Here is a 12500-nt window from a genome sequence, read left to right on the forward strand (position 1 = left end):
CCCCGAACCATCATGCAGTCCATTGGAAGCAACAGAGATGAAGATCAAGGGACAGCAGATTAAGAAATATCTCAAGAAGGCGGTAAATGAAAAGCCTGTGGAGAAGACCGAAGATCAACCTTGGCAAGAAAACCTACTGAGATAAAGATTGCAGGATGATCAATTGAGTCATGAAAGCTGTTTTGCACTGCTGAGTAGTTGGACGTGCTCTCCTACCCACTGTATTGCAGGTATTATGGAGTTGTACGGACAGCTCACTCCAACTAAAGTCTAATCGGCTTTTAAGACTGGAACTTGAATTTTTTGTTTCCTAGTAATAATAATTTAGAATTTTTAATTTTTTTTTCCTGTTATGTAGATAGGTTACGTGATACGGCCTATCTTGCTTTATCTACAAGCATCCAAATGTTTGTACTTCTATAATAATAATAATAATAATAATAATAATAAATGGATCTAGTCAAGCCTAAAAGCGAAGCTCCCGTTTCTAACCCCAGAAAGCAATACATATAGTTAGTGGCGGACCCAGGGGCGGTTATTTATTTACTTTTTATTGTATTTTTATTTTGCTGAAACAGATACTGTTTACCTAACGTGAATAGTTAAACAAAGTCAAAATGGCAGCCTGAACTATCTGGACTTTTGTCAGAGTATACACTTCGATTCTTTCAATTCAAGCTAAAGTGTAGTAATTCACTTACTCCACTGCAATTTCACAGTCAAACTAAGCAGCTCACGACTGGACATCCATTTCACACAAAAATTCGTAAATCGAAAGGTATTAATTTAGTGTGGACAGTCGGCGCAGTGATGATAAATTCAGTTCCAAATTAAGCAACCGTCAGGCGGTCACAAACCCGCGAGACAAACAAGACAAATGATTGTTATAACTCAATCGCTGTTGGAGATTTTGCCGAAAATCGCAGGTTCGAGCCTACCAAACCGCTTTTTCAAGTATTATCTGGTCAAAAACAACCTAAACTGTCCCAAATTAATCTGTCTACCGTGGCTTTCTACGAGATCCCTGTTACAATTTCAAAACAAACGATCGATTTATACATTTCCATCAAATGGTAAGAGTAAATCCTTTCAGTAGTTAATTTCTATACTGCTAACAAAATTTAACCACATTGCAAGTGAAAATCGTCTATGTATGGCTTGATTCAGTTTTCTCGCTCCAATATAATGATATTTTGGACTAGTTGACTGAGATTTCCGCAGAAGGGAATGTCACCAAGGCCAATATTCATATACTTGAAGATCCCGCTTGAAGTCCTCCTTGGTAAAATGACAGACCCCAACAGAAAATATAGCAGTCAGGTTTTCACCTTTGAGGAATCCATCTACGTTTTATTTTCGCCGGCCAACTTTTCTTTAAATCATTTTCCGGTGTAAGCTTCGGTTTTTTTATTTTTATATGTGTTCTCAAGTCTAGACATGTGTCTAGTTCATCCCCCTCGAAAGCGTACACCCCAACAGCGGTAATTGTTGATGTGAAAAAGCCTTGCTACGTGTATTGAGCAACATCTGAACGTTTCGTCGGCTTATTCTAAATTAAACGCTTCCCCGTGTGAAAGAAAACAAATACGTTAAACAAATACGTTAATATTTGCTCGCTGAAAGAAGAAAGTGAAAAAGGTACGCCTGTCGAATATTTCTTTGTCGCATGTTCAAGGTTTTTGTCTTGTTTACATTTTCTCTGGCTGATTTTTGCCGCCTAGTTTGATTGACCAGAAAATCTATAAGTATTAAGAGCTTCTGCCTGAGAGACCGGGGCAGACTTGGAAATGAAGGTCGGCCGATTTCGCTTAAAATTGGTACACAAAGTAGTTATGTCGACTTATGTAATATGCCAAAGTTTCAGCTTCAACGACGTTTTTTTAGCCGAGTTCTGGATATCAGCCCCTCAGGGGTCCACAGAGGCTGATTTTCAGTGCAATTTTGGCCACTTTTAAATCTCTCTTTTAGCAACATGAAATTCATTTCAGGCAAAAACAAAACCATCTTTGTAAAGCCCTATCCTTAGGCTTTTATGGGTGAGAACATTAGCTCATGGAAATTTTTCGCTAGCCTGTGGCTGTTATCACAACTTCGTCATATTTGAAGCATATGGGAAGCAACCGGAAATGGCCTGTTTTTCAGACCAAATATTTTCCATGCCCATGTTTTATATCTTGAGGTCTTAGTATCCCTGCAAAGTTCAGCCCTTAGTTTAGTAATATCAAGAAAAAAATACTAAGGTTGAGGGTTTTTACTAAGAAAAAAACTTACGAGAAGATGGCTAACCAGGCCACTTCCGGTTAAAAATTTCAACAAAGCGTGTCTGCAAAAATCAGCCATTTAATTTCGATTATCTTTTTTCCTTCCAAGTTATGATTAAAAGAGACTCTGAAGTTAATTGTCACCGAAAAGACTTGCCATTAATAAGAAATTTTTATGTGATTGTTTTAGGATCCGGCGATCAGATAGTGGTCCGACAGCGGTTATAAATTTCTTGGAAGAAGTCTTGAAAATTACGGACAATAGAGCCGCTGCGAAAACTCTTTATTTACCTAACAACACATCTCTTGCCGGTAATTCACAATGCAAAATTGCATCTTTTTCGTCCAAACTGCAATGTTAAGTTTATCTCCTTTGTTCAACTCGTTCAACGTAACACGTCTGTGGCCCGTAGTAATGAAGCGCTGATTAAATCAGGATATAAGCAAGCTTTGTAGTTCCATTCAGTAGTACTATAACCCACCTGTTTGGGCTTTAATATTTTCTGAAGAAAAAAAGCACTTATCGGTTTCTTTAAATGCAACCACAACATCTGTCGTGACACTACTTGAGAATCGTTTTGAACCTTTAAGAAATTTCGAATATAATTAAAGCTAATCGTCTAACACAAATTGCAGTCACTCTTCCAATCTATTTGCAAAGTGTCTGGATAAATTCACTTACAAAAAACGCTTACCTGGCTTCACTTTTACAGACATGCCCTATTCCTACAATGCCTTAAAAGTGAGGTAACATTAGAAACTTTAGCCCCAGCGATAAATTGGTCGCAAGTGCGTCATTGCGAGTTAGATGTACACAGGTCGATTAATACCGTACGTGACGAGGGCATTGTAGTTTGCTGGCTGACTGACTTGGAATTCAGTTGTTTTCTCGTGCAGATTCCTCTCCTTGATATTGCAGAGAATGATTATGATAGAACTTGTATGAGAACATCAATGGCATGATTTGTTTATTGAATATTTATTCATACCCATTGCCCCAGTGTAAATGGCGCACGTATGTTGTAAATGATTGAAAAGGACATCCAACACGGTCCGTTTTCGCCGCCAATCCGCTAAATTGCTAGACGATTACTCACGGGCACTCTTTCCCTTTCTCTATCAGTATTTTCCTTTTGTTGCTTTCTTAAACAGCATGGATCCATGGTGGCATCCATAATGCAAATATATCCAAAGATAGGACAGGGGTGGAGTGGGTTATCCTTCCGGCAAAGACTACTGTTTTGGCAACTTGGGAAATAAAATATTTTAGCTTTCTTGGAGCCCTTAAGGACTTGGGGTTTTTTATGGCACCCGTAGCTGTAGATCACATGAAAAAGTAAGTCTTTATGGACTCACACTGAATGGCTGACGCTTAACTCTGGTTTCGGTAAAAAGAAGCAACCTAGGCGGTAATCGCCCTAGAGGGCCATTATGCATGCTGTAGGTGATGAGGTAAGTCGTCACAAGGCCTAGTGCCCGCTCGTACCTGCTGGAGCTTAAATTGGTTACTGCTCTTCTTTCCTGGACAGGATAATAATCACTGGTGCCCATTTATACATCTGGGTGGAGAGAGGCACTGTTAAAGAAAATTGCCTTCCCAAGACGACATGTCAACGCCCTAATAACCAGGACCGCTCGATCCAGAGTCTAGCCCGCTAACGCGCTATCCCAGTTCCTTTTTGTGTAGAATCCGAATGTAATGTGGACTTTAATCTGTCCTAAATGAACTATCGCAGATAGTTTCTTTTCTCGCAAATAAACAAAGCAGCCGGCAAGGTGTCCACTTTCTTTTGAAAGTGCTGGCCATCTATTTCTTCCCCGATGCATTTTGTTGATTTAGGACAGATTAAAGTCCACATTACATTCGGATTCTACACAAAAAGGAACTGGGATAGCGCGTTAGCGGGCTAGACGAGCGGGCACTAGGCCTTGTGACGACTTACCTCATCACCTACAGCATGCATAATGGCCCTCTAGGGCGATTACCGCCTAGGTTGCTTCTTATTACCGAAACCAGAGTTAAGCGTCAGCCATTCAGTGTGAGTCCATAAAGACTTACTTTTTCATGTGATCTACAGCTACGGGTGCCATAAAAAACCCCAAGTCCTTAAGGGCTCCAAGAAAGCTAAAATATTTTATTTCCCAAGTTGCCAAAACAGTAGTCTTTGCCGGAAGGATAACCCACTCCACCCCTGTCCTATCTTTGGATATATTTGCATTATGGATGCCACCATGGATCCATGCTGTTTAAGAAAGCAACAAAAGGAAAATACTGATAGAGAAAGGGAAAGAGTGCCCGTGAGTAATCGTCTAGCAATTTAGCGGATTGGCGGCGAAAACGGACTGTGTTGGATGTCCTTTTCAATCATTTACAACATACGTGCGCCATTTACACTGGGGCACTGGGTATGAATAAATATTCAATAAACAAATCATGCCATTGATGTTCTCATACAAGTTCTATCATAATCATTCTCTGCAATATCAAGGAGAGGAATCTGCACGAGAAAACAACTGAATTCCAAGTCAGTCAGCCAGCAAACTACAATGCCCTCGTCACGTACGGTATTAATCGACCTGTGTACATCTAACTCGCAATGACGCACTTGCGACCAATTTATCGCTGGGGCTAAAGTTTCTAATGTTACCTCACTTTTAAGGCATTGTAGGAATAGGGCATGTCTGTAAAAGTGAAGCCAGGTAAGCGTTTTTTGTAAGTGAATTTATCCAGACACTTTGCAAATAGACTGGAAGAGTGACTGCAATTTGTGTTAGACGATTAGCTTTAATTATATTCGAAATTTCTTAAAGGTTCAAAACGATTCTCAAGTAGTGTCACGACAGATGTTGTGGTTGCATTTAAAGAGACCGATAAGTGCTTTTTTCTTCAGAAAATATTAAAGCCCAAACAGGTGGGTTATAGTACTACTGAATGGAACTACAAAGCTTGCTTATATCCTGATTTAATCAGCGCTTCATTACTACGGGCCACAGACGTGTTACGTTGAACGAGTTGAACAAAGGAGATAAACTTAACATTGCAGTTTGGACAAAAAAGATGCAATTTTGCATTGTGAATTACCGGCAAGAGATGTGTTGTTAGGTAAATAAAGAGTTTTCGCAGCGGCTCTATTGTCCGTAATTTTCAAGACTTCTTCCAAGAAATTTATAACCGCTGTCGGACCACTATCTGATCGCCGGGTCCTAAAACAATCACATAAAAATTTCTTATTAACGGCAAGTCTTTTCGGTGACAATTAACTTCAGAGTCTCTTTTAACCATAACTTGGAAGGAAAAAAGATAATCGAAATTAAATGGCTGATTTTTGCAGACACGCTTTGTTGAAATTTTTAACCGGAAGTGGCCTGGTTAGCCATCTTCTCGTAAGTTTTTTTCTTAGTAAAAACCCTCAACCTTAGTATTTTTTTCTTGATATTACTAAACTAAGGGCTGAACTTTGCAGGGATACTAAGACCTCAAGATATAAAACATGGGCATGGAAAATATTGGTCTGAAAAACAGGCCATTTCCGGTTGCTTCCCATATGCTTCAAATATGACGAAGTTGTGATAACAGCCACAGGCTAGCGAAAAATTTCCATGAGCTAATGTTCTCACCCATAAAAGCCTAAGGATAGGGCTTTACAAAGATGGTTTTGTTTTTGCCTGAAATGAATTTCATGTTGCTAAAAGAGAGATTTAAAAGTGGCCAAAATTGCACTGAAAATCAGCCTCTGTGGACCCCTGAGGGGCTGATATCCAGAACTCGGCTAAAAAAACGTCGTTGAAGCTGAAACTTTGGCATATTACATAAGTCGACATAACTACTTTGTGTACCAATTTTAAGCGAAATCGGCCGACCTTCATTTCCAAGTCTGCCCCGGTCTCTCAGGCAGAAGCTCTTAAGTAACTTGAGTTTCTGTCGCACTTATGGCCTACATGGCCTACTACCTATTGAACTACAAGACCGTTTACCATAGTTCATCTTACATTTGAATTTCTCGAAGCAGAAAGGTCACACAACATTGAGAAAGTGATCGGGGATCGAAGAACTTGGATAGGTCGAACACGTTTATTGACTATTGCTACGTCATAACACGTCATATCCAAGATGGCGCTCTCCAAGTCACGAAAGAGGCAACTTCAAAGTGCTCTTGTCATATTTTAACAGGGAACTGGACAAAACGGAAATTATTTTCGAATTCCTGGGGAAAAGTTTTCTTAATTTAGAGAAACTTTTTCTAGACCGTACTTTCCCTTTAAATTTCTCAAATGTCACAAGTTCCTAAAGTAAACAAGTTTTTCAACGCGACAACAACGCTCACACCATTTCTTGCATGATTTACCGCCAAGAAAATATATAGCACACCCCTTCCTCCGACGGGCTGACTCTCTGATTCTCTTCCCTCCCCTGCAAAGAGTGTACGGGCGGGTGTACGCTGACATCACAACCAAAATTTGTCGGATGGACAGTTTACCAAATTTTCTTAGCTATGGAGCTCTGCTAATAATAATCATAATCATAATCATAATCATAATCATCATAATAATGATGATGATGTTTTTATAGCGTCTATCCAGACGTGATCTAGGTGCTTTACAAGTAATGAAAATAAAAATTAAAAATAAATCCATGAATCAATAAGGTTATTCAAAGGCTTTCTTAAATAGATAAGTTTTAAGTGGAATTTTGAAAATCTGGAGATTGCTATATTTTTTATGTATTTTGGTAGATTGTTCCAAAGTCGGGGACAAGGCGAGAGCAAAAGATCTAGATCCATGAGACTTCAAATTGTAGCTTCTTGAAATGTATTCTATCCTAGTTAGCAGATGTCTCTGATTTCCCTCTCTATAGCTAACAAAAAGATAGGAAACCTCTGAGTGTTCGGATCTCCTCGAAGTCTCCAGAACTTTGAACGAATAATTAAACTCTTAACCGGTTTAAAACCAACTACAACCAATAATAATAAAGTATTCTCGTTTGTCTCATGCACGATGTGGTCACTTGTGATGTAGATCGTGACGTTTCGACTGCATACTGCTAGTCTTCATCAGGCGATGAGGTCGACTGGTTTTTGAGCGTTTTGAGCAAGATGCTCCGCTGTGATTGGTTGGTTTTAAGCAGCTGTGATTGGTACATTTGCTTCAAAGGTGAAGCGTAACCAGTCGACCTCATCGCCTGATGAAGACTAGCAGTATGCAGTCGAAGCGTCGCGATCTACATCACAAGTGACCACATCGTGAGTCAAACGAGAATACTTTATTATTATTGTACTTCACCACGATGAAGAACAGCAACCTTTTTTACTCCACTATGACCAGTTTGGATTTGAACACCTGCCCAATGGCGTAAGATCGGAAGTGACGTTGAATTGACGTCACGTCGTGCATCCGTGACAGAACATCGAGGAGATCTGTGGAGAGGTGTCCTGGCCTTTCGCTACAGAGAGAAATCAAGGAACCTTGGCCAGGGTAGAAATATTCAGGACTAGATAGAGAAAAAACATTGACCGACATCCAAGATGTCGCGCACACAAGGCACGGCGGATTCACTTTTGGGCTTGCTTATATGAACTCTGTCGGCAAGATTTAGTGCGGAACTGTCTTCCTGTGGAAGTGAATATTCCTACACGCAGATGAGAGCCTTTGGAGGAGAATTTGCTGCCCTTTTCCCCGAGCATTCCTTGCAGGAAATTCATTGCTCTTCAATCGGAATTCATCGACGGCTGAGCCACCTTAGCCAGCCAAAAGCCATTTAAACGATTGCTTTTTGCCACGATCCATTTTATTGCAGTTACTAGGCCTTCAGATGTTCAATTTAAAAAAACAAGTGGTTTATTTCAATTCTTCATAAAACTAAACATTTTTTTCTATTTCCACAGTACTGGCTGCTTTTATGATTGTTTGTTTTGCACAGCTTCCTCTGTTTATAGCCGAAATAGTAATTGGTAAGTCCAAACCGTAATGAATATAACGTGCCGGAAAATTATTGTTAACTTTTGTGTTATATGAGCCCTTAAATAGCACTCAGTTCTGTAAACATGGCAACTCGATCTCGATCAGGTGGCTAAGAGAGAATTGCAAAATGTCATTTATCGATTTTTTTTTTTTTTTTTTTTAATTTCTTTCCCCGTTCTTCACAGGCAATGCACAGGTAATGATAATTTTTGCAAGGAAAAGCCTATCAAAAAAAACGTTCTCTTCAATGCGTAAACAATGCGCATGACTATGTAGAGCCCGCAGACCAGTGGACACATTTTCCATTCAGATCCTACATCCTCGGACAAATTGTTGAAACACTTTGCAATGCCCTGCCCTCTCACAATGTTGTTTTGCCAAATGGATCCCCGAACTCGCGTGCAAACAACATTGTGAGGGGGCGAAAGCTTCAGATCTTTTTTCGTGTACTGTTCCAAGAAATTTTGTCACAGACTATAGATAAACGACCTACAATCTTGGGCAAAAGAAATTGAAAAATTAGCCCCCCTTTCCCTTCAAAATCAATGATGAATCCTCGCGCAAGTTGAAGTCCGCCATTTTTTCATCATTGAAATTGGGGGAAGGGGTAGTCTTCATTTTCCATTTGAAATATCCAAGATTGTAGCTTCCCAGGAGTTCAAGTAGCTCACTGGGTAGAGCATCCGGCCGGTGTTACGGAGGTTGTGGGTTTTAATCCTGCCCAGAGGGACGTTCACACAACCAATTTTTTAAGCGATTTGGGGTGCGATTTCTGCTTTGACTTTCATGGCGACGCAGAAACGCGCGTGTGAACAGCCGGCAATTTCAGAAATATGCGTCGCTGCGATATCGCTCTGAGATTTGGAGAGCATTTTCTTTAAAATTAAAGCTTACAAATAGGTACCAGGCGACTACCCCAAGGGAAATTTAATTCCTCTTTTGTTAAGACAAAATGGCGGAAAACAACATCAAGGTCCAACAAAAATACAAAAAAAGGCGTGGAAAGTTCGAGAGGAAGAAACTTTGATCAATGAAAAGAACGAGTTTGATAGTCTGTGCAAAAGGATACACAAAAGGCAGGCGGCAAGAGATACTGTACTAAAGGGATCACTCAGCAGATCTTTTATCAGCTGTGAAATGCCCCATCTACTTCTCGTGTTGCGATCCATGGTTTCAACCCAAACTGATCGTTTTCTCTTGCCGAAGAGATAACCTTACACGCTATGGTCGTGTCCAAGGATTCATCGATTTCTTTGCAAATTCATAAAATACACTTCAAACTTAGAAATCTTGACATCGCTAACGATTCTTCGCATAGGCTTAGCTACAATAATCCCGAAAAATCGCCTAAAAATTTAGCCGGACAATATTCGATAAATGTTATAAAAATCTCCAAAACAGTTCTAAAAATCTCAAAACTTTACCGAAAAATTCCAAAGTTTTGATGCAAAATATCAACGTTTAAAGATCCTTATAAGTTAAAACAAGCCGCCTACAAAATAGCTACTGTGAATAACATAAGTGCAGCAATGTAGAGGAGCTACGCGTGCGTGGCGTGTACAACTGCTACCATCATTGATTGTTTTTTTATGAATCTCCGGAAAATCGCAGCCGATATCGCGCTTCAAGTTAGCAAAACTGTTGTCAGATTTATTCAATCGATGACATCACAAACTGAGGCAGTTAGATCGGTCTAACGTACTGCTTCAGGAGTAGACCTAATTCTCTCCCTTGGTTAGTCGTAGGGTGAGACAAACATAGCAGTTTCGTCAACTTAACTTGTAGGGCCATAAACGTAAAAAATATGCAAATAAATAGACAAACGCCCAATTTTGACATCCAACACGAAGCGTCTCTTTAAGTCTAAGCATTTGCTACCCATTTCCAGCAGTAAGGTAAGGCTAAAAGTCAGCGTTATCCTTAGCTTCGAGTAAATGAAGCTGTTTATCCTTATACTTGAGGAGCAGAGGAAGGGTTACGTTCTTGCAAACGTTGGCCGTGTCACACTTTATATTTTAACAGAAAAACTATTGTAGGCCAATGTGAAGTGCTGCTTTCTATCCATGGAAACCATGTGAGCGTTAGCCCTACTAATGGAATTGAGCCCACACAAGGACAGAAAAACTCTGACGCGGGTGGGAATTGAATCCACGACCTTCGGGTTAGATCACCGCTGCTCTACCGTTTGAGCTACAAGCTCAGACTGGAGCAGTATTGGCTGGAGTTTTCCAAGTTATTTTTTGTTGTTGCATTTTTAAGGTGTCAAGTACAAAGATGAGTGTCCTGTTGACAAAATGATTCCCATCTACTTGATCGTGTATGGCGCAGCAAACCTCTTTGCCAGCTGTTGCGTTTGTTCCATCCGCGTAAAATCCGGCGGCGACGAGGAACGATCGGTGAATCCAGTACAGGCGGTTGTTCAACTGTTTCTGACAGCTTGGTTCGTTTGCGGAAGCGTGTGGGTTTATTCAAAGTACGAGCCGAACTACAATGACCCCGGAAGCGCTGATTACTGTCATAAGACATTGTACTTGTTTGCGTTCTGGGTAACCACTTCAGTTTACATAATATATGGTATTTTATTTCTTGTTGCGTTTGCTATGGTTATTTTCACGTTGTGCAAGGTAGAGTGGGTGGATCAACCGGTATAGGGGAATCTTTGTTTACATTTTTTTTGCCTCATTAGCACAAGGCTATAGTTTTATAATCAGTCAGCTACAGTAGTCTCTGAAAACTTGAACGCGATATGTAGGGGTAGTCAAAGGGTGACGAGTGAAAATGGGGAATAATTTCACGAGCGTTTTATCCAAAATCAAATAATTAAAGGCTCGAGAAATTATTTGATTTTGGACAAAACACAAGTGAAATTATTCTCTAATGATTAGCTATTAATATCGTGAGTGGCAAATTACGTTCATAAGACGCCATTTTGGCACTGTAGGTTGCCATGCCAACATTGTAATTTCACATGTGATATAATAAATTAACGCTGAAATTTCGCGCCTAAATTAAGGAGTAATCTGTCACCCATGTTATTAACCAGATAATCTCCCGGCAATGACAAATTTGACAAAGAATGATGTATGGGAGTATTAGCGCTTTTGCCACACCAGAATTTATCAGTGAATAATTAGGGAATAACATGACTTTTTGAGGGAATATAGTTTATTTGCGCCCGCGTAGTGTCATTTGCGGCCCGAGCGCCCGAGCGCGAAGCGCGAGGGCCGCAAATGACACTACAAGGGCGCAAATAAACAGTATTCCCGAAAAAAGTTATGTCATTATCATTATTATCAATAAACAAGGCCAAATGATATCAAGAATGCGAGTTAAGTGAATAACGATTTCAAAGTCACTTCAAATCATCATGTAAGTGTTGATTGAACAAGCTATTAAAGAATCAACTCAGTCCAGTGAACTTATTTAAAATTACCGGAAAAATGCGTAAAATCGTCTATAAATAATAGGCACATCACAAAGTTGAAGCAAGAACCAATCAGCTGTAGGGCTGATAATGCATTAGCAGCCCGCTGTCAGTCTTTTCTGGCCCGCTGAGCGTGTGTTTTGAAGAGGCAGATGACTAATAACTAGCTCGCCGTTATCAAAGCTTAAAAGCTTAAATTTGGATATTTAAATAAGTTTAACAATTTCTTTTACACAGTGTTTTTACCTTTTGAAGTCATTTGTGAAGAGCATGATGTCTTTTGTGAGAAAACTCGTGTGTTAATAAAGAAAATCGTTCAAAGAATGGTGTCAGCACAAATAGAAATGAAAACGAATGAACCAAACCAGCTGTAACAATATTTGTGATCTCCCTTGTTTCGTCTCGTAGTCAACTGACCCGTGCAACGCCGAACGAGCACGACCATTTCGATTGAGTTAGCCACGAGTTTACAGGAAAACGTCAAACGCCAGGCTAAGGCCCCATTCACGTTTTTATTTGAAACGCATACATTTTGAGGCACTTTCGCCCATTATCCACACTACAACGCTCAAAAACTCTGACGGAAACGGTTCACAAAGTGGAAACTTTTGAAAACGCATCGCTTTGAAAACGCTCCGGATCGGTGACAACGGAGAGTTTTGAAAACGATGACGGTCACGGCGAAGACAACGTTTAAAAGCGCATGAGTGGGGATCGTTGAAAACGAAACTTTTGAACGATGACTTGAAAGGCGTAGAAAATGTTTGATAAAGGTTGTTGACATCGTTATTGAGAGTTGTAGTGTTGTAAAATCTGGGCATTGTCAACAATCAGACAGTTGTTTGATTTAAGCTCAG

The 12500-nt window shown here is 40.0% G+C and overlaps 3 protein-coding genes across 3 annotated transcripts in view; 2 read left to right on the plus strand and 1 right to left on the minus strand.

Annotated features, from left to right (window-relative positions):
- The window catches only part of LOC137978821 (transmembrane protein 272-like), a 77946-nt gene that overhangs the window by 3488 nt on the left and 61958 nt on the right, over positions 1-12500 (plus strand). The gene's annotated exons all lie outside the window — the stretch shown is intronic.
- The window catches only part of LOC137978820 (transmembrane protein 272-like), a 16906-nt gene that overhangs the window by 3377 nt on the left and 1029 nt on the right, over positions 1-12500 (plus strand). The window contains exons 2-3 of the mRNA XM_068825904.1: positions 8144-8209; positions 10479-12500. The exon at positions 10479-12500 is cut by the window's right edge and continues 1029 nt beyond it. Of these exons, the coding sequence (XP_068682005.1) occupies positions 8144-8209; positions 10479-10870 (458 nt within the window). The 3' untranslated portion in view covers positions 10871-12500. The remainder of the gene's footprint in view (positions 1-8143; positions 8210-10478) is intronic.
- Positions 1-12500, minus strand: part of LOC137978819 (uncharacterized) — a 39868-nt gene that overhangs the window by 3317 nt on the left and 24051 nt on the right. The gene's annotated exons all lie outside the window — the stretch shown is intronic.

Source organism: Montipora foliosa, chromosome 12 (assembly GCF_036669935.1).
Source record: "Montipora foliosa isolate CH-2021 chromosome 12, ASM3666993v2, whole genome shotgun sequence".
Taxonomy (NCBI): Eukaryota; Metazoa; Cnidaria; class Anthozoa; order Scleractinia; family Acroporidae; genus Montipora; species Montipora foliosa.